This window comes from Gekko japonicus, unplaced genomic scaffold (genome assembly GCF_001447785.1).
Source record: "Gekko japonicus isolate JY-2015 unplaced genomic scaffold, Gekko_japonicus_V1.1 scaffold2268, whole genome shotgun sequence".
Taxonomy (NCBI): domain Eukaryota; kingdom Metazoa; phylum Chordata; class Lepidosauria; order Squamata; family Gekkonidae; genus Gekko; species Gekko japonicus.
In genome coordinates this window covers 143771-166424 of record NW_015174338.1, presented here as the reverse complement: position 1 = coordinate 166424, position 22654 = coordinate 143771, and the positions used below count along the sequence as shown (strand labels likewise).

The following is a 22654-nucleotide window of genomic DNA, read 5'->3' as shown; positions in this document are numbered from 1 at the left end:
CCAGTCTTCTTGCAGTACTGGAGCCGAGAGACTTTCCAAAGCAGCCGAAAGAGAGGCTCGACTTGACAAGAATGAGCGTTTCCAGCAAGGGGTTTGGGTGTTAGAGGAGAGGAGGGGCTTGTGAAGCCCTAGGAGGAAGTGGCTCCTGGAGCAGGGGGTCCCCTTCCCCCCACCAGTCAAGGTAGGGTTGCCGTTCCCCTGGTCGTGGCGGGGGTTCCCCCGATTTCAGGGGCCCCAGTCCACCACCGGCCAGCTGGCTGACGGGGGAAGCACCACCCCTGAAAAGCCCTCTCCCACAGCGCCAGCACCAGCACAATGACATCACCCGGAAGCGGCATCATCGGGGGCAACGCTCTCGGCTTTGGGCAAACTTTATGGTTTTGAGGGCAAGAAAGCCATAGAAGATACCCCAACTGAGCCCAGGAGACCAGGCAACCCTAAGTCAAGGCCACTATCAGTGGAATGTACCAACGGTGCCCCCTCGCTGGTCTGAGAACCACTACCCTAAATGAATACACCCAGGGCTATTTTTGGGCAGGAACGCACAGTAACGGAGTTCCGGCTGGCTCCCGAGTTGGCCACGCCCATCAGGAACTCATTAGCATAGTAGGCCACACCCAACAGCAGAAACTCATTAGGACTGGCTACATTAGGGGTGTGTGGCCTAACATGCAAAGGAGTTCCTGCTATACAAAAGCCCTGGGTTTTGACAACAAACAAGGTAAACAGAATAAGAAGCAAAAGGTGAGTGTGTCTGGATGACCACACTTCTGCGAACATGGGGTGTGTGGCTTAATATGCTAATGAGCTGTGCTGTCAGGGGTGTGTCCTAATATGCTAATATGTTTCTGCTGTTGGGTGTGGCCTATTGTGCTTATGAGTTCCTGCTGGGCTTTTTCTACAAAAAAAGCCCTGAATACACCACCAGAATTTTTTTTTTTTTATTTGTGTGTGTGTGTGTGTGGCTTGCCCAAGGTCACTCACCAGCTGCAAGTGGAGGAGTAGGGAATCAAAACCCATTCTCCCAGATTATTCTTCAAAGAGGGCTGTCTTAACCTGGCACCGAAAAAATGGCAGAAGAAGTACATCAATAAATAAGTGTACTTTAGAAGGAGTTTGCTGAGTCTAGCAAGCTTGAAGCTGCTCCAGTGATAAAAGGCTGCATAAGATTGTCCTCAGAACCATTTCCTGGCATCATTGTGAAGATGCGATGCTTCTCTTCAGTCCGGAGATCAAAGACGAGCCAGAGGAGGATGAAGAGAACAGCGGGGCTGAGTGTTCCTGATCGGAACTCTCTTGTTACAAATCCAACAGTTAACCTAATTCTGAGTCTCTTGAAAGGAAAAGGGCAGACGGTAGACACAGACTTGACACAAGCCGACTGCCCTTTTATTAACAGATTCCGTTACCATGGCTACAGACTCTGGGTGACTGGTCCAAGTCAGCCCGTGAGTTTCATAGCTGGGGTTGCCAGCCTCCAGGGGGTGCCTGGAGATCTCCCACAACCGAAACTGACCTCCAGGCTAAAGAGATTAGCTCCCCTGGAGAATACGGCTGCTTTAGAAAATGGCCTCTGTGCCATTATACCCTGCTGAAGTCCCTCCTCTCCCCAAAACCTGCCATCCCCAGGTTCCACCCCCCAAAATCTCCAGGAATTTCCCAACCCAGAGCTGGTAACCTTAGGGTGAATGAGGATTTGAGCCTAGGTGCCCGTGGTTCAGTTTCAACCCTGTAATGACTATGCCAGTACAAGGCAATCAGTCCTATTTCCATCTGGGGTTTGTTCCATCCTGACTCTCAAACCTGCAGCATTGGTCAGGGGTAGGTGGGTGGGTGGGCCTACCGTCTGCCCTTTTCATTTCAAGAGACTCAGAATTAGGTTAACTGTTGGATTTTTTTTTTGTTTTGGCATCTGTGTGATGTCCTCCAAGCACTGTCCTTCCATCGTCGTCCTGGAAAATTTCAAAGGTGGTGGAATCCCAACCCCCTGTATTTTAACTGCTGACAAGCTTCCCCTTTTCCCTAACTTTTTGATCTTGCTTTAGTGAACCTGTATGGGGGGGGGGGGGGGGACTGGGGGTTCAGGTATACTTTTCACAAAATTAAGGAAGCACATTGCAGGGTCTGGGATTAACTGTATTTTGAAGATCTCGTGAGCAATATATATATCCACATTTTCTAAAAGTCTGCGGAACTTCCACTAAACCACCACATATGATTAAAATTTCCTTTATCCACTAAGCAAAGCCAACATCTGCTGCAATACAGATTTGATGCATTGGGCAGGTTGCCAGATATCACCATGATACAATTTCCCAGTTGTTTTCTCTAATATTTAGTCGTATAGAAAATTGGGAACCTTTCTTAAACGGTCCTCATGTGGAAATACTTTCTTGTAGACGTCTCTTCCATTTAGACATGCATGTCTCCTGCAACTGGATTTCCACAGCCAACAAGATGCAATATATTTTAGATAATGATTTTTGTGTTTTCCCATGAATATCGATTTCCCAAATTCCATTTTCCCCCCTCCTAAGTGTATTCTGGTTATGGGATATCAGATTTCAGCAAGACTTGGTGAATGCTGAGTATTTAGTCATGCTGTTAATGATGTTGTATTTGCGTTATTATCCCAAAGAGAATGGAAATTAAAACAAAACAAGAGAGTCAGGATGTGTAGCAAATGTCTAGTTTCCAAGTGTTGAAATCTCTTCTTGTACATTGATGTCTGCACCTGTTTTCCATAGAGTGTACATTTGATTGACAGCCGAAACGATCATAACTTTCAAATGACATCCATTTTATTGGGCTGTAGCTTTTCAGGTGTTGCGATGGATTTAATTTGAATGAGCTGCTATGTTAAATATTGTTATTTACAGGGCTTTTTTTGTAGAAAAAGCCCAGCAGGAACTCATTAGCATAATAGGCCATACCCAATAGCAGGAACTCATTAGCATAGTTCCTGTGCGTTCCTGCCCAGAAATAGCCCTGGTTTTTTACTACATTTTTACCCCCCCCCCCCCCTTTCTCCCCAGTGGGCTCCCAAAGGAGCATACATTGTTCTCTTCTCCACCATTTTATCCTCACAACATGGGGAGGTAGGATAGAAGGGAGTGGGTGACCACAGCAAGGTCGCCCAGTAAGCTCCCACAGGCAGAGCGGGGATTCGAACTTGGGTTTCCCAGATCTGGGTCCAACCCTCTGACCTCTACAGAACACTGGCTCTTACCAGAACATCTCAAACTAGCACGTTTGGGGGGGGGGGGGGAAGAGAAACTAGCCTAAAACTTTCTTCTTGACATGCCGAGTGGGTACTTGAAGCCAGGTATCCCTGCTAGGGTTGCCAGACTTGCCAACCTCCAGGAGGCGGCTGGAGATCTCCCGTTGTTACAACTGATTCCCAGGAGACTGAGATTGGTTCCTCTGGAGAAAATGGCTGCTTTGGCAGAAGAAGAAGAGGAGGAGGAGGAGGAGGAGGAGGAGGAGGAGATTGGATATACCCCGCCCTTCACTACCCGAAGGAGTCTCAAAGCAGCTCACAATCTCTTTTCCCTCCCCCTCCCCACAACAGACACCCAGTGAGGTAGGCGAGGCTGAGAGCACTCGTTCGAGAACTGTCCTTGAGAGAACTGCTCTGAGATAACTTATGACAGACCCAAGGTCACACCGGCAGCTGCAAGTGGAGGAGTGGGAAATCAAACCCGGTTCTCCCAGATTAGAGTCCGTGCACTTAACGACCACACCAAACTGGCTCTCAAACTGGCAGGTGGTCTCTATGGCATTATACCCCATTGACGTCCCTCCCTTCCCCCAAACCCCGTAGCTGGCAGCCCTAGTCCCTGGTCCTAGTCCAGCATGCTAACCACCCTGGTTTTCTAAGTGGGGAAAAGCTGCCTCTTGGCTCTAGCAGTGCCTATCCACATCCAGGCTAGTGCATGGACCCTGAGGTGCTGTGCAGTGCGCGCCTTCCCGTTCCACACACTGCTGCCGCCAACAGACACCCAGTGAGGTAGGCGAGGCTGAGAGCACTCGTTCGAGAACTGTCCTTGAGAGAACTGCTCTGAGATAACTTATGACAGACCCAAGGTCACACCGGCAGCTGCAAGTGGAGGAGTGGGAAATCAAACCCGGTTCTCCCAGATTAGAGTCCGTGCACTTAACGACCACACCAAACTGGCTCTCAAACTGGCAGGTGGTCTCTATGGCATTATACCCCATTGACGTCCCTCCCTTCCCCCAAACCCCGTAGCTGGCAGCCCTAGTCCCTGGTCCTAGTCCAGCATGCTAACCACCCTGGTTTTCTAAGTGGGGAAAAGCTGCCTCTTGGCTCTAGCAGTGCCTATACACGTCCAGGTCAGTGCATGGACCCTGAGGCGCTGTGCAGTGCGTCCCTTCCCGTTCCACACACTGCTGCCGCTGCTGTATACTTTGAACTGTGCTGACAACATGTTCTAGGACCGTTATGTTTTACTAGCGTATCTTCATCCCAAAGAACAAATCCCTTCTCGTTTTATAAAACAATTCAGGACAGGCTATTGCATACAAAAAGAGCTTGGCATACAGCGGGCAGGGGGGGAACGATCGTTTTTCTGAAATGTGTAACAGTGGAGGGTGTGGGGCTCGCCCACAGAGCCTTGATATGAGAATAAGTCTGTTTCAAACATGTCCCTTTTTGCCTGGAAGCGATGACGCTCGCTCTGAGGAAGGCCATCTGGTCTGCCCAGTTTGTTATGGCCGGGGCCTGCTTCCGGGAGGGAAGCTCTTATCGTCGGGAAAGGAAGTCATCCATCCAACAGGGAACAGTCTCCAGTAGCCAGAAGGAGGGGGGGGAGAGCTGTGGACAGAAGAGAGGCCCCCCCACCCCCAACCGCACACCATGATGCCCAGCGATTGCTAGTGCCCGCCTGCAAATGTGACCGTGCCGGGTGGCAGTATATGGTGAAAGCTCTTTCACTGGATGGAATCAACTTGTCTGCACTGTAGTTCTGCTGGTGACCCTAACAGCTGCTCGACTTGCTTAGCCTTTGGGACTTTGCTCCCTGACTCTTGGACTGCCTTCCGGACCTTGCCTCTGGAATATGTGATCCGAGGACTTCTGGGGAGGAGGAAGGAGGCATCCTATGCTCTAAAGAAAACCAGCATGGCAGGGGGGAAAAGACAAGATGCAGATGACAAAGACAACCCAAAATGCCTTCTGGCTTATAAACGAGGTTCTTCCACTGTGTGGGATGAAAAGAGGGGTGTACATCTCTCTGCAGTCATACTTCTGCGCATTTTAAAAAACAAACGCTCATAGAATGACTTTAATTAGAAGGAGGAGGACAGTAAGCAGTCGGGGTCAGGCCGAAAGCAGCACAGAATGCAAGGAGGACTAACAAAAACAAAGCGAAGCTGCTCTGTGGGAAGCGCCTCCTCTCCCTGCCCTCCCACCCCTGTGTGTGTGTAAAGTGCGATCAAGTCACAGGCGACTTGTGGCAACCTCGTTGGGTTTTCAAGGCAAGAGAGGTTCAGAGGTGGCTTGCCGTGGCCGGCCTCTGTGTAGTGACCCTGGTATTCCTTGGACCCTGCGTCGCTTCCAAGATCTGTTAGGCTGTTCCATCAGTTTAGGAGTTTTTAACTTTGAACATGTTCTTTTATGTGTCAGTTGGCACAAATACTCTCCTGGGTAAAAACCAAACCAAAAAAAAAGGTTCCTTCCATGGTTTGGAGTGGTCAGAACGGACCCTTCGTGTGCATGCACCTCTCTCTATAACGGCTCCCTACTCTTCTGCGGTGGCTCAAGTGGTTAAGACGATGAACTGCAGGCTGTGGAAGGTCAGTCGTTCAGCAGTTCGAGACCCGAGTGTGCCGCATGACGGAGTGAGCTCCCGTCTCTAGTTCCAGCTCCGGCCAACCTAGCAGTTCGAAAGCAAGACATTGCAAGTAGATAAATAGGTACCACTTCGGTGGGAAGGTAACAGCATTCCATGCGCCTTGGTGTTTAGTCATGCCGGCCACATGACCACAGAAACGTCTTCGGACAGCGCTGGCTCTTCGGCTTGGAAATGGAGATGAGCATCGCAACCCTAGAGGCGGACTCGACTGGCTTTCGAGCAAGGGAAACCTTTACCTTTACCTTGCTCTTCTCTGCCACTCTCCAGTCACAGCTCCCCTTCTCCCCCCCCTCCCATTGACTCTCCATCACACATCGCTTTTAGCTCTGGTGGGATCAGCAGTGCCGAGAAGCAGGGCTTCCCTCCCTCCCTCCCTCCCTCCCTCTAATGCCCCTCCACCCAGGGAACGGAAGAGGGACCCAGAGGCCTTAGCTACAGTTGCCAACCTCCAGGTGGCGCCTGGAGAGCTCCTGCTATTACAATTGCTCTCCAGACAACCAAGATCAGTCCCCTTGGAGAAAATGGCTGCTTTGGAGGGTGGTAAAGGTTCCCTTGTGCGAAAGCCAGTCGAATCCGACTCTAGGGTTGCGGTGCTCATCTCCGTTTCAAAGCCGAAGAGCCAGCGCTGTCTGAAGACGTTTCCGTGGTCATGTGGCCGGTGTGACTAGACACCAAGGCTCACGGAACGCTGTTACCTTCCCACCGAAACGGTACCTATTTATCTACTTGCAATTTCTTGCTTTTGAACTGCTAGGTTGGCAGGAGCTGGAACTAGAGACGGGAGCTCACTCCATCATGCGGCACACTTGGCTCTCGAACTGCTGAACTACCGACCTTCCACAGCCTGCAGTTCAGCGTCTTAACCACTTGAGCCACCGCAGCTCCTTGGAGGGTGGACTCTCTGGTTTTATACCCTGCCGAGGCCTCTCCCTAAACCCCGCCCTCCTTAGGCTCCACTTCCAAAATCTCCAGGTATTTCCCAACCTAGAGTTGGCAACCCTGGCCCTTATCAAGCCCTTCCTGTGGGTGACACACACAGGAAGCAACAGAACACATTGCTCTGGTGTTCTCGACTGTCCTCGCTGCTGCCAAACGCTAGGTTGCTTCAGTGTTTCCTTTCAGCAGTTGGACTTTTACTAGGCACTTAATGGAAGCCCAGCCACACTGCCAGCTGACACAAGCCTGGAATTATAGTGTTTTCTTTGACATGGGAGAGCCTCTGTCTTACAGTCCTTTTGCCCCACAGAAAGTGAAAAGGTTTCTCCTGCCCAGCTATCCGTAACAACAGAAGGGACATCTGTTTTATGCCATTCTCTTTGCACTACCGATGGCCCTCTGCTGCATGAGGACTAGCACCATGTAATCCCGTGTTCTGCCATGAGTGCCCTCTGCTCTCCCCTGGGTTTGTGAGGCTTAATGCTGACGCCTTCGTACCCATAAAAAGGCAGCAAACAATGCAACAGCAACATCTAGTGGCAGAACACAGCACTGCAACACAGCCTTAAAACGTCACCCTGGATACTAAAGCTTCCATTCTGGAAAGGATATGCTTTTAAACAAACGGCCGTGCAGAGCCCAGGTTTATCAGCCACAGAAGGTGAAAGAGGCGCACTGGTTTCTCAGCATAGTCTTAAGGGTGGGTCATGTGTCTGTGTGCATCCCTGGCGGGTTGTAGCACTAAACCGTGACGTGTGGGAGCCATCACAGAGAAGAAACTTCCATATCACTGTATTATTCAGTGTTTGCACACCGAGCTGAGAGCTATCATGTGTCAAGTAAACAATTGTGAGGGCGAGCGCGAGTGAGCCAGCCCTCAGTTAACAAGACAGAGGAGTCTCCATGCTGTCTCTTTCAAACCCGCGTGGCTGCCGAGTCCAAAAATAGGCCATTAAAATGTATCGACTCCTCTGACCCTCTTCGCTCTTCTCCCCCCCTGACGAGGCTGCACTGCTGCTGTTGTGGTTGGTCAGGCGGTTCAAGATGGCGGCTTTGTGGCAGCAGAGCAGCCTTTCCTGGAACTCTGATGTTGTGAAGTAATAGAGAATCGGATCCAGGCAGCAGTTGAGACTCGCCAGGCACAAAGAGATGGGGTGAAAGTACAACGCTCTGTGCCGCACAGCGCAGTCCTGGATGGCTTCCCGTTTCACCATCATAAATATGGGGAAGTTGACATGGTAGGGCGTGAAGCATATGAAGAACACCGCTGCGCACGCCAGGATCATGCGCAAAGCTTTCCGCTTCTCACTGGTGGGTTGCAGAGGTGCGTGGAGCTCCTGTAGGGATTGTCTCATTTTCCACGTGCAGTAAAGGATGAGCGCCAGGGGGACCACAAACCCGGCAAATTCGGCCACGACCACCATGGCCACCGAGGCTTCCACTGCCACCTGCTTCATCCCAAGGTCCGCAAAGCAGGTTCTGGTGTCATTGGATATGTCAGAACTCCTGAGAATCGGGAGGGGCAGGCAAGCGGCCCCCACCCCTGCCCATATGGCGGCGCTGATGGCGATATCGTACCTGCGCTTCCAGTCCTTGGCTTTGAAAGGGTGGAGCAGGAAGAGGCACCGCTGGATGCTGATACAGGTAAGGAAGAAGATGCTTGCGTACATGTTGAGGTACTTGAGGTAGAAGCACACCTGGCAGAGGAAGCTCCCAAAAGGCCACGTATGGTTGAGGTAGTAGTACATGCGCAAAGGCAAAGAGAAGACGTGCGCTAAGTCGGCAGCCGCCAAGTTGATCATGAAAATGACGGCTTTGCTCTTCTTGCTGACGAAGCAGCACAAAACCCAGAGGGCGAGACCGTTGGCTAGGAGTCCAGGGACAAAGATGATCGTGTAGGTGGCTGCGTAGAGGGAGGTGTGGAAATCTGTCGGGGGATCGGTGCAGTTTGCTGAGGAATTAGTGTTGCACATCGCGATTAGAGGTGCGCAGACTCAAAAGGCAGATCAGGCTGGCTGGAAGAACCCTATTCAGAAGACATTTAAAAAAAACAGGATGTCAAACCCTGACTGGTCTATAGTAAAATCCAACACCAAAAACTGCACAATACATTTTATTAAGACCAACCAAAGTAACACGATGCACTCTGGAGACTTTTGAGTTCTCCAGAACTCTTAATCAGGCTGGATGTTAAAGAACGAAAAGTGGAGGGGAGGGGAAAAACACGTCTTTCTGGCCATGATGGTTAAGTTTTCTTTGGTAGCATCCTGATGCTTCAAGCACAGGTGTCAAACTCATTCGTTACGAAGGCTGGGCCATGTATGCCATAATACATAAATGTCACTTTGTTGGGCCGGGCCATGTATGCCATAAAATGTATCACCAGGTACCAGAGAGATAAACGTTATAAAGGACATAGGCAAACCCAATTAACAATATTATTTTTCACTCAAAATATAAACAAAAACAATTGATTTCTAGTAGTGAAACCAATTGATTTACTGGGGAGCCCACAAAAGCCCCAATAAATGTATTTAATAATATGCAAGGCTAGGTTTTTTCCAAGGGATATCATAAAAGGAGGAGTACCTTACATTTCCATACATACCAATTGCTTGCAGGCTGGGTAAGAGCCCTGGAAGGGCCGGTTCTGGCCCCTGGGCCTTATGTTTGACAAACCCTGGCTTAGAGGGTACAGGATATGGCTAACTGGTATCAGATTAAATCCAGTGGCACCTTTAAGACCAACAAAGTTTTATTCAAGGTGTGAGATTTCGTATGCATGCTGGAAATATGAAAATAGAATGGAAGCCATCCAGCTGAAAACGGAACAGCACATAGTGGATTCCATGAAGAATTGACTCTTTACTTCTCCCCCCCCCCCCCCCGGCACTTTTAAAGGAACGTTTGGTATCTGAGAAACATGTCAACAGAAGAGGGACAGAAAATTGTCCTAAAGAAGCCTAGAGAGGAGGGATCATTTTGCATATTCAAATGGCACGTTTAAAATAAAATACATTGTTATGTTCCCTGTTTCTTGACTGGTGTTTGGGGTTCTGTGGTATCTCTGCTTCCTTTGGAGGAGAGATATTAATTAACACTAGAACCACTCCCACCCACCCCCAAAACCAGGGAAAAATACCACAGAAACTACTTAGATGTTCAGTTTAGCAAGAGGAACTAAAGTCTATGTATTTTTAGAAAGGGGGCTGACATCCCATTCATAGCTAGAGACATTTTCGTACAAACTCAGATGTGCCTGAAAGGGTGTCCCTTCCTGTCTGATGATTCAGAGATTGTGGAGTCATTTCCCATGCCAAGGGTGTCAACCTCTGTCAAGCGCTGGGAGTGGCAAAATTGACACTGGTTACAGCATGGCATGGCTGGGTGAAAGAGTGCCTCATGTCTTACCAGGAGATTTAACATGGAGGAGAAATGCCTAAGCAAATTCTCTTACATTTCGGCACACAGTTCCAAATTTATATTCTCCTAATCTGGATTTTCCCCTGCCCTGCATTCCCAAATGGACTGTACTAATGGAACCCACAGCATATAACTTTGACTAGGGATGGGCATGAACCGGCTCACAGATGAAAGTTCCTGATGAATTTTGGCTGGTTCGTGGCTCGCAAAGGGAAGTTCGTGGCAGGTCAACGGGCACAACCTTTCCACAAACTTTCGAGCTGTTTGTGGAGGTTTGTGCCTGTTCGTGAACTGATACATTTCCAGACAGACTGTGTCCACTCAATCTCAATGGTTTCCAAACTTCAAAGCAACAGGGGTGGGACAAAACTTGGTGGGCATGTAGGGGGACAAAGGGGGACTTTGATGTCCCTTGCTTCCATAGGATCCATTCTATACCCTCTTGAACCTCTACCTGTCAAAATGACCACCTGTCACGGAACGGATCCTGTGAAAGCTAGAGACCCCAAACTTGCAGAGGACGTCCGGATGACTCTCCTCCACCTGCCCTCCAAGCTTGGTGAGGAGGTCGAGTTACGGCCACCCAAAGGAAAGTGCTTTTTGGGGAAATGACCAAGGTGCCCCTGGGAAGGAGATTAAGAGGAGAACAGCCCCCTTCTGTGGTTGCTGGTTATCAACTAGCACTGAATAGTACACTGCCACCAAACACGGACCTTCCACTTCACGCATTTCCACACATGCTGAATAATGCACTTTCAATACACTTCCAATGCACTTTAGTGATCATTGGCAAGTGAATTTTGCTGTTCCACACCATAAAACCCAATTGCAAAATGGATTGAAACGGCATTATTCCGTGTGCCTGGAAGCAGAAGAGATGAGGCTGGTTCTTTCCTCCATGCCCTTGTCTCTCCCCGCCCCCCGCCATGTCCGATACTGGCTGTTGTCACATCATATAAACCATGTGCTAGGCAAAGGAGGACTTTCTTTCATCTATCCAGAATCAACTTGATTGTGTGCCCCTCCCCCCCAAATTTTAGTATTGCTGGTGCAGAAACATCCTACTTTCTTCAGCTTGGAAAGAAGATCTCAAAAACACTTCTAGGATGTGGGTTGGGCCAAGAGAAGGGTGACAAGTGTCAGAGTCACGCAGCAATCAGTTCCCAACAGTTTTCATTCAAAGAAGTAAAGTTTATTGAGACATATGAAAGTATGCGGATATCTTAACTCTTGTGTTAGAACTAACCATAAGCGCACAAACCCTACATCCTTCAAAGGAGTCCTCTGATGGTCGAGGGCCAATCAGAAATTAGGTAAAGGCCCGCCGAAGTAACGGGTCAGAATTCTCAGGAGAAAGACACTAGCAGGCATTCAAGGTTAAAAGCATCGGTTACAAGATAATCAGAGCAGCGAAGACACAGCAGAATCGAAAGTCAAACTTCCAGAGCCACCCCCTCACTCTCATGGCAGCTAGAGGCCTAGCTGACAACAAGATATGAACCCCCATCTCCCCAAATTAAGCCCTAAGCTGACTACACCCTATTACCTCCCCTGTTTTTATCTGCTAAAGCTGCCTTTCGGTAATTCCAGATGGGTAATCTGGTTAGCCTGCAGCAGCAATACAAAGCAGGACTCCACCGGCTCCTCAACGACTGACCCAATTTATCTCGGCCGAATATTTCAGCCTCGTGAGTCAGCTAACTTTATCAGATGCGTCAGGTGTGCATCCATCAGGCTGAATCATGTATGCAACAGAAACGTGGGTGAAGGGGAGGGTTACAGAGAGCCTCGTGTCTGTCCAGAAGTCTTTGCAGCCACCGTTCAGTGTCCTTGGATCTCCACCACCACCACCCCGCCGCCAATTAGTACATGGGAAGCAAAAGAACTGTGGCTTCTGCTATCAAACCCCCAAAGGCTATCTGAAGGTCTTCAAAAATGAACCCAAAAGAGGGACAACGGATGAGGGAGACATTGACACCCACACTGAACTGCAAAAGCTTTGGGGGCATCTTATTTCAACTTTATTTGTGTAATGTATTCAGCCTGACATGCCCGGACTTGCCCGGGCTGGCCAGGCACCATTCCTATGTTACCTTCAGTCGAAAGACAAAGGATCCGGAGGATCCTAGCCGGCCCAATCAAAAAGGCTAGCTTCCCAGCCGGGAGACCAATGGTCGCCCGGTTACTGTAAATAGCCTATCGGGAGTAGGGGGTGTGTTTAGGTATGCTGGGTGGCGGGTTTTCTGAACATATATAAACCGGCCTGCGAGCCGGTCAGTTGTCTTTGTCCTGAACCAAATAAAGGTATGCTTAGCTGAAATCACTCTCCGTCTGCATACTTTTCAATTTGTCACCTCTAAATGATTCTGGGATTGTCCGGAGGAAGGTGATTGGCACAAAGCAGTTCAGTCTGGGATTCTACCCAAGTCTCTTCTTAACTTTACCAAAAAAATCCAATTTGATGAGCAACCGTTGGGCCAGTTTGTTCACCATCATGAAGGAGCAAGACATAGCCTTGGTTCGTATTTAACGTGCCATATTAATTGACCTCAGTATGCATATGTTTGTTTATGTGCAAAAGCTCACGCGGTCCATGGAAAGGGCCCATGCAGGGCTGGCAACTGCATACCTTGAGGGGGAATAGCTGCCGGGGCCCAGGGCTCCAAGCAGGGCCCACCGCTGCCAACTCCCCACCCGTGTACCTGCCTTGCCACCTCTCGGTGCCCCTTTCCCCCATCCTCTTATGAACACTCTGCCACCCACACTCTCAGCTGCATGTACTGCCAAGTGCCCCTGGGGAGGGTGGTGCGAGTGGAACGTGGTGGTGGCACTTTGGCCATGGTGGCAGCACTCCAACCTGCACGTTGCCCAGCAGCACTAGGGGAAGGGCCGGTGGGCGGCTGGGAGTGTGTGCATCGGGAGGGCTTAAGAGTCAGCAGAGGAAGGACACACAGGCAGGTGTGAGGGATGCAGGAGGGGGGGCTGGGGAAATGGCATATGTTGGGGGTTAGTGGTGGCCAGAGGAGGAGATGGGTATCTGGGCACTGTCTGCGGAGGACCCCCTAGGGTTGCCAGGTCCTAGCTGGCTGCCGGCAGGGGGGAGGGGACTCCCGATCCTTCCTTGAGTTCCTCTGGTGCGCGCGCCACGATGACATCACCCGAAAGTGCCATCATTGCATTTCCGACATTGGGGTGATGCTCTTGGTTTTGCGCAAAACTCTGTGCTTTTGGGGCATCTTATTTCAACTTTGTCATCTCTAAATGATTCTGCGATTGTCCGGAGGAAGGTGATTGGCACAAAGCAGTTCAGTCTGGGATTCTACCCAAGTCTCTTCTTAACTTTACCAAAAAAATCCAATTTGATGAGCAACCGTTGGGCCAGTTTGTTCACCATCATGAAGGAGCAAGACACAGCCTTGGTTCGTATTTAATGTGCCATATTAATCGACCTCAGTATGCACACGTTTGTTTATGTGCAAAAGCTCACGCGGTCCATGGAAGGGCCCATGCAGGGCTGGCAACTGCATACCTTGAGGGGGAATAGCCGCCGGGGCCCAGGGCTCCAAGCAGGGTGGGGGTTTTGCTCAGCAAGGCTACTGATTGGCCATTGGAGATTTGATTGCCTGCAGCCCACAGAATTCGCAAGTAACAATGATAAAAGGCAGTCGATGCATGAAACAAGAGTTCCCCATGGTCTACGTTTCGTGCGTCAATCTTGACTTTTGTTTTTTAACTTTTTAACGGTTTTTTATTCATTTATGTAAATTTTGCTATTGTTTATTTCTTAAAACCTTTACGATTCGGGTATAAGTCATTTAAACTGATATGTGCCGGTGATGGACCATCATAATAAGATTGATTGATTGATTGATTTGGTTGGTTGCAGAGTTTTGAGAACATTGCCTTGGCAGCACAAGGGTCTTCACTGTGTGACTGAAGGGAAGCTGCAACAGCCATTTTGTGTCTGGCTCCACCTCCTGCAGCAGCCATTTTGAGGCTGGGCCCACCATGCTATGTCAGAATTCCAAAGGTGCCCATTGGTTCCAAAAGTTTGGGGACCCCTGCTCCAGCATTTCTCAGCATTGTTCTCATACTAAGGGCCAGTGTCAAAGGATCCCTCCCCATGGCTGCAAATTACCAAAGATCTTACATTAAAACATAAGAGAAGCCATGTTGGATCAGGCCAATGGCCCATCCAGTCCAACACTGTGTCACACCAATAGGCGTAATCTTCGTGGGGGCGGCGGGGTGTTAGCCCCCTAGATTCTCACAATTTAGGGTACATCAGTTCTCCAGTTCTGACTTACTTATGTTGTTTTTCCCCCCAGTTGGACCCAAACAGATGATAACCAGAAAACAAACTCGTCATTCTTTTTATCTGTTAAAAAACATCTTCACTACTTTGCATGCTAATTTAACAAGCCACCCTCTATCTATACAACTATGATCAGTAATTCCATTTCATTGTCTGACAAAGTGTGCCTTGCACACGACAGCTCACACCTCCAACAAAACCTTGGCCTTGGCCACACGGGCAGGAAAATGCGGGGGGGGGAGGTGTGGCTGTTTGCCCCAGAGCAAACTAGCGCGCAACTGCGCGATCAGGTGTCGGGTTGAGGTCCCGTCGAGCTCCCGTGGTTAGGGGGGAGGTGCCGATCACACGACGCGGCAAAGAAGTGGAGCAAACGGGGTTGTGGGGTTTTTAAAACTGAAATGTGTGCATGCTCGTTGGGTGCTTGTGAGCATCCGTGGAGACTTGGGGAAAATAAACCTTTTTGCGAGGGGACATGGGCGGGCGCCGGAACTACCACCAGAAATGTGATCACACGCCCGCCCTTGCCCCGCGGTTTCCGGAAACTAGTACCTCCGAGGTACTAGTTTTTTACCCCGCATCTTCGGCGGGAAGCCTCGGGTGCGCCATGGGAGCTCTGCACTTCCCAGATGTGGCGGTGAGATCACGCCCGGAAAAACCGCCTATCTTCCGTCTCTCTAGCATGCCTAATGCTCCGTGTGACCGGGGCCTTTGTTGGTCTTAAAGGTGTCACTGGACTCTAACTTTGTTCTGCCCCAGACTTAGTGTTCCATCTGTACCTTGTGGCTAATAGCCACTGATGGACCTCTGCTCCATGTGTTTATCCAGTCCCCTCTTCTTCGTCTGATGCATGCTGCAATACCCAATCCTGTGCTCTTTAAAAAACCAAGAAAGCATTTGTACTTTTGGTTAAAGACATCCTAGAAAAACATGTCCTATATTATGTTAACAACATTTCAAAATAAAACATCTGCAAAACATAAACTTACAGGCAGCGATTTGCCGGGGACATGGAGCAAAGGAAATATATATATGATGATGTGAATGAAGGCATACGTTTACACAAAATATTCTGCATGCATGGGTGGAGAGTGTCTGGGCCCAAGATTCACTTCCTCCCACCAAAATAGAACCCGGGGGTGTGAGCCCCCCCCTTCCACTGGCTTGGATCCAGCAATGCGTGAGAGGAAATGAAAGTATATTAGTGCAGTTCTGTATGTACAGACAGTAGCACAACGGTTGCATCAACAAAGCACTTCATTTATCATTTTAATGTCATTACAATATACATATGGAACAATGGAATGTACAGGTTGCCTGATTTTCTTCTTTTAGTTGCTTTTGAAATCGTATCCCCAGATAAGCTCTGTCTTGTGCGCACACAGAAAAGATAGGATCCAATGTACACAAGATGGTGGTGTACATGAACACGTGAAGCTGCCTTCTACTGAATTAGAACATTGGTCCATTAAGGTCAGTCTTATCTATTCAGATGAGCAGTGTCTCTCCAGGTTCTCAGGCTGATGTTTTACACCTATTACCTGATCCTTTAAACTGGAGATGCCAGAGATTGAACCTGGGACCTTCTGCATGTCAAGCAGATTCTCTGCCACTGAGCTACAGCCTCTCTCTCATCATTTTCATTTAATGCAAGCAGCCAGCAAGGATTGGTTTTAGTGTTTCTATTCATGCCAGGATTGTTACACATACAGATATCTCCTGAGAACTCCAGTCCATTCTCCTGTTGTTCTGCTGTAGTTATGGACAGTTTAAGTAGGGTGTATTGATCTTCAGAGAAGATAGAGTGTACAAAACTCAGGGTAATATTGTAAGAACATGACAGAACTTGGGGATGAGGGCACAATGGTGGCTGAGGGCCATGTGTGGCAACTAAGGGGCTGAGGGAGGTGAGGGTTTCGTGGACACCAATGCTAGAAGTCTCTGAGCTAAGATGGGAGAGCTGGAGTGCTTGGTGTTCAATGACAATTTAGATATAGTAGGTATCTCAGAAACATGGTGGAAGGGGGAAATCTTGGGGATACAGCCATTCCTGAATATGAGCTCTAGAGGCAGGACAGGGAGGGATGGGTTGGTGGTGGTGTTTTTGTACATCAAAGAAGGCATGGAATCAAATGTTAGAAAACGACAGGAGGATTAGCCCCCCAGCAGAAGCAAAATGGGTGGGAATACTGGTCCCTAAGGGTTACTTAAAAGTGGGCGTATACTATCGTCCACCTGATCAAACCCTTGAGGTTGATCTCGAGATGGAGAAGGAAATAAGAGAGGCGACTAAAGCAGGTAATGTTATTATACTGGGAGACTTCAACTACCCTCATATTGATTTGGTAAACATGTGCACGAGTCATGCTGTACAAATGAGATGAAAATGCCACAAGGGTGAAGCTACAACCAATAAAATAGTATCAACGTAAATATTTATGTAGTGTACACAAAAATTAAAAACACAGGGCCTGAATATCAGGTTGCATTAAGAGTCAGAGCAAGCTTTACATAAACTGTAATAATAACCTAAACACAGTTGATGAACATGTCAAATGACCAACACAAGGCCATATGCGTTTTGGCCTCAGGGCCTTCCTCAGTGGTCAGTAATACACACGTTTACAAAAAACGACAACAACACATACCAATCCTGACCAGATGTTGTTCTGTCAGGGTTGCCAGTCCTATGTAAAAACTCCTTACAAATTAAAAAAAAACCCAACACATCAGGGCAAGATGTTCTAGCCTAGACCTTCGCATATTGTGCTAGTTTTCCATTTACAAGGTTCTGGTCACTGTATCTCCAAAAGGACATTGCATAGCTTGAAAAAGTTCAGGAGAAGGCAACCAAGATGATGAGAGGGCTGGAATGCCTTCCCTATGAAGAAAGGCTGAAGTGTCTGGGACTTTTCAGTTTAGAAAAGAGAAGACTAAGGGGGCCATGATAGAGATCTATAAAATGATGCATGGGTGAGTAAAATTATGCATGAGTGAACTTCTTCTGCCTCTCCCAAAATACTGGAACTCGAGGGCATCAAATGAAGCTGATGGGCAGTAGGTTCAGGGAGGACAAAAAGAAATACTACTTTACATAGAGAGTGATTCAAATTTGGAATCCGCTGCCAGAGAATGTAGTGATGGCCACAGGAAGAAACAGCTTTAAAGGGGGATTAGATGGATTCATGGAGGATAAGTCTATCAATGGCTACTAGCCATGGTGACTAAGAGGCACTGAACCAGTGTGGTGTAGTGGTGTAGAGAGCCAATGTGGTGTAGCGGTTAAGAGCAGTGGACTCTAATCTGGAAAACCAGATTTGATTCCCCACTCCTCCACATGTAGCCAGTTGGGTGACTTTGGGTCAGTCACAGTTCTCTCAGAGCTCTCTCAGCCCCACCTACCTCACAGGGTGTCTGTTGCAGGGAGAGGAAGGGAAGGCGATTGTAAGCCTCTTTGAGACTTCTTTGAGTAGTAGAAAATTGGGCTATAAAACCAACTGTTCTTCTTCTTCGTCGTCGTCTCTGAATCCCAGAGCCAGGAGGCAGAATCAGGGGAAGGCCTCAGCCTCTATGCCCTGTTGTTGGCCGTCCAGAGGAACTGGTTGGCCACTGTGTGAGACAGGATGCCGGACTAGATGGACCACTGGTCCAATTCAGCAAGGCTCTTCTGATGTTCTTATATTCAAACTACAGTTCTTACACTCAAACTTGTGTTTTTATCAGGATATTTCAAATAGCTGCGAGGCACACGTTGATTCACACCCTTGACCCAGTTCCCGTCATTTAATGTTTATTCTTCTGTACTCCATAATTCTTTGTGTATTTCCTATACATACTCATTTCCTCCTCCTAGGACTGCAAGCTCTTCCCCTCCATTGTCTTTCTAAACGTTATCCCAAGATGTGCACGCTGATACTTTTGGTGCTATGTGCCAGAACAAAGAAAGAAAGTCTGGGACTTAGAAGTATGATTTGTCCTATGAGTTGCTGGAGATTCCCACTCAAAAAATTAGCCACCTTGGAAAATGGTAGATACAGAATTAAGGTCACCGCATGACTATGTCTAACGAATAAATTTTGTTCCTACGTGGTCCGGAAAGAAACAGAAACTTCAATATTCTCTACACTTTTCTGGTGGAGCGTAATGGGCAGGACAAAATGGTGAATGGGTGCTTATAGGTCAATGGTGCAACTTCATCACTGAGGATACGGTATAAAGTCCAAGGCAGGGCAGGCTTGTTGAAAAGAGACCAGATAAATCCATGGAAACGAGGTCTGTCAATTATGGGTTAATTTAGGGTTACCAGATGCCCTACTTTTAGAGGACACACCCTCTGTTTCTGGTGTCTGTCCTCTCAGAAACATAGAGTCTGGAGTGACCTTCAGGGTCATCTAGTCCAACCCCCTGCACAATGCAGGAAATTAAGAAATGCCTCCCCCTCCATGGCCCCAGTGACTCCTGTTCCATGCCCAGAAGATGACAAAAAACCCTCCAGGATCTCCAGCCAAACTGGCCCGGAGAACAATTGCTTCCTGACTCCAATGTGGCAATCAGAATTTCCCGGGACATGTAAGAAACGGCCATGAGAACTAAGCACTGATGGAACCCTTCCCGCCCTCCCTCTCATGAACTGCCTAAGTTCACAGAAACAGCATTGCTGTCAGATGGCCCTCTAGCCTCTGTTTGAAAACCTCCAAAGAAGGAGAGCCCACCACCAGTGTTCCCTCTAAGCTGAGTTAGTATGAGCTAGCTCACAGTTTTTTAGCCTCCAGCTCACACATTTTTGTCTTAGGCTCCAGAGGAAACTAATTTATGCAGTAATCAAATCGCTTGCTCACATCTTTAATGCCAGTAGCTCACAAATTAGATTTTTTTGCTCACAAGACTCCACAGCTTAGAGGGAGCATTGCCCACCACCTCCCGAGGAAGCCTGTTCCACTGAGGAACCACTCTTACTGTCAGGAAGTTCTTCCTAATGTTTAGCTGAAAACTCTTCTGATTTAATTTCAACTCGTTGGTTCTTGTCCGACCTTCTGGGGCAACAGAAAACAACTTCGCACCATCCTCTAGATGGCAGCCCTTCAAGTACTCATTCGTCTCCTCTCCAGGCTAAACATACCCAGCTCCTTCAGCCTTTCCTCATAGGACTTGGTCTCCAGAGCTCCCTCACCATCTTTGTTACCCTCCTCTGGACACATTCCAGCTTGCCAGGGCTATTTTTGGGCAGGAACGCACAGGAACGGAGTTCCGGCTGGCTCCTGAGTTGGCCATGCCCAGCAGGAGCTCATTAGCATAATAGGCCACACCCAACAGCAGAAACTCATTAGAATTGGCTACATTAGGGGTGTGAGGCCTAACATGCAAAGGAGTTCCTGCTACAAAAAAAGCCCTGGTTTTGAAAACAAACAAGGTAAACAGAATAACAATCAAAAGATGGGTGTGGCTGAATGACCACACTTCTGGTAACATGGGGGTGTGGCCTAATATGCTAACGAGCTGTGCTATCAGGGGCATGGCCTAATATGCTAATGAGTTCCTGCTGGGCTTTTTCTACAAAAAACCCCCTGGGTAACCCTAAGTGAAATGGAATCTCCATGTTCAGAGACAGTTGCAGAAGGGCAGCAGGGAAAGTCCTTGGGGCCTTTCCTGAGGACTTTGGCCACTGTAGGACACAAGACGTTGGACTAGATCAGGGGTGGCCAAACTTGCTTAACGTAAGAGCCACATAGAATAAATGTCAGTTGTTTGAGAGCCGCAAGACATGAACAAATTTTACACGTTTTTACTGAGAAATATGCACATTTGCTTTTTACTAACATTAAATGAGACTGCCAAAAAGAATAACAAAAGCGGTAAAAGCAGATATTGACAATGATATTTATTTGCCCAGTGATATTTGTTTGCTAATGATATTTAGCTTCCCCAGCTGCCCTGCCAGGAGCCACACAATATGTGTGAAAGAGCCTCATGCGGCTCCTGAGCCACAGTTTGGCCACCTCTGGACTAGATGGCCCTTTGGTCTGATCCAGGAGAAATCTTCTTAGATGGGGGGGAACGGACAAGATTTCTGCCTCCCATGCCAGTCTCAGGAAGGCTTGCACCTCTTTAATGCAGTACAAGTTTTCATGCGGTACCACCTCTTCCCCAAGCCCACCGAACCCACTGTGGATCACCTTTGTGCAACGTGGCAGAGTATGTAGAGGAATGCCCTTCAGGAGACACCCTGTTCCAACAATCCCTTCCACCAGCTATGTCTCACAGCCAGCTCTTAAGGAGAATCAAAGTGTGCAGCAGCAGCAGCAGCAGAAGAAGAAAAAGAAGAAGAAATTGGATTTATACCCTGCCCTTCACTCGGAGTCTCAGAGTGGCTTACAATCCCTTTCCCTTCCCAAAACAGACACCCTGTGAGGAAGGTGAGGCTGAGAGAGCTCTGACTGAGAACTGCTCTCGAGAGAACAGCTCTGAACTTGTGACTGACCCAAGGTCACACCAGCAGCTGCGTTTGGAGGCGTGGGGAATCAAACGTGGTTCTCCCAGATTAGAGTCTGCCGCTCTTAACCACTGCACCAAACTGGGTCTCCCTGGTGGGTGGCAAAAGGACAAAAAGAAGTTGAAATGCCAAAACAGATACACAATATAGTGTGTGGGGGGGTTAATTTAAAAACCCGTGTTGGTCCAGGGACAAGTCATAAGAACCAGTCAGACCTTCCAACAAGACTGCAGTAACCGGTGGAACATAACAGGGTACTGTTTTTCCCTTTGGGCAGAGAACTCACTGTTTTTCACAGCTGTGGTTTCTGCGGTCCAAGAACTTTCCTATTCACAGCGGCGCAAACTCCGAAGCCCAGCTCCTTTTTTAACGAGGTGTGAAAGGACCGTTTTCCAAGCCGTTTCTCAACTGCAGCCAAGTGCAGGAGCTTCAGGTTGTGAGATGAGTATGTGTCAATCGAACACCCCAGGGGTTGCAGATTTGGAGAGAGAGCCAAAAGAAGGTTCCACAGCTGCCTCAAAATTGTTTCTTAAAACGTTTGTGTTCAGAATACCCAGCCTTTTCCCCCGCCCCATAATGCAATGCAATTATTAGATTTATGCCACGGGCAGAAAAAGGTCGAGAACTTTTAAACTTTTCAATAAAATACTATTTTTAATACCAACTGAATAAAATACGTTCTTGCTTCCCACCCAATCTATCTCTGTTCTGTTTCTTTCCTTTCTTTCCAAGAACCCCAAAAGATCTGCTACATAATAAGGAAAAATTAGATGTTGCTGGTTGCAAAAATGTAAACTAATAAGGGTTTAGGTTCACTGGTGAAAAGTGACAATCTTTTTCTAGAACAATGCCTTAACTGGACTGAACCTCCCTGTCTCATTAACTGCACACTATTAGCATTATGGCTCACGGCTGACCCTAACAGGCTTACTCAGATGCAAGCCCCACTGAATTCAACAATCCTTACTTCACCCTGGCAATTGTCTCAAGGACTGAAGTCCCGGGCTCTGGTCCTAAGCGTGCGGCAACAAAACCCATTCAGTCGAACGGCTTTTCGTCCCCAATCAGTATGCAGGCGACGTTCATAGCGGATGAAGCCTTACCTCACCACAATTTCCATCCTTTGAAATGGCGACAACCGCAGGAAGTCATGAGATCGATTAGAAACGAAAGAAGCATCTCCTAGCTGTCGAATTTGCACCCGGGTCTGTGGCAGAGGCTGCCTGACAATCTCTTGACAGTAATACAGATTTTCAAACCGTCTCGAGGAAGCCTCCCGAAATGTGACTGGCCCCAAAGACTGGGCCGGTGACTGTACAAAAGGAAATCCTGTATTTCGTTTCTCTTCCCTTCCGAAAATATACTCAACCACAGCTTCTGGCGTGGAAACAAAGCCAACGATGACATCGTATCGATACGCTTGCCATTAAAGCAGCAGCTCAGCGTTGAGTTTTTCTTTCTCTTTAACATCAAGCCCATCTGGGTGTTGAGGCCCTGCTGGGCTTCATACAATCTTCTTCCCAGCTGAGGCTTTGAGCAGCCATGTGGTGTAGTGGTTAGAGAGCAGGGCTAAGACCAGGGAGATCCAGATTCAAGCTCTGTCTCGACCATAATGCTTCC

The 22654-nt window shown here is 48.3% G+C and overlaps 1 protein-coding gene across 1 annotated transcript; it reads right to left on the bottom strand.

The window, feature by feature from the left end:
- Positions 1–7690: 7690 nt before the first annotated feature.
- LOC107121362 (putative P2Y purinoceptor 10) lies at positions 7691–22224 on the bottom strand. The gene is made up of 2 exons (XM_015424277.1): positions 22138–22224; positions 7691–8835 (listed from the first exon to the last, which is right to left on the bottom strand). The coding sequence occupies exon 2, from the start codon at positions 8780–8782 to the stop codon at positions 7691–7693; it is 1092 nt and encodes a 363-aa protein (XP_015279763.1). The 5' UTR covers positions 8783–8835; positions 22138–22224.
- Positions 22225–22654: the final 430 nt, after the last annotated feature.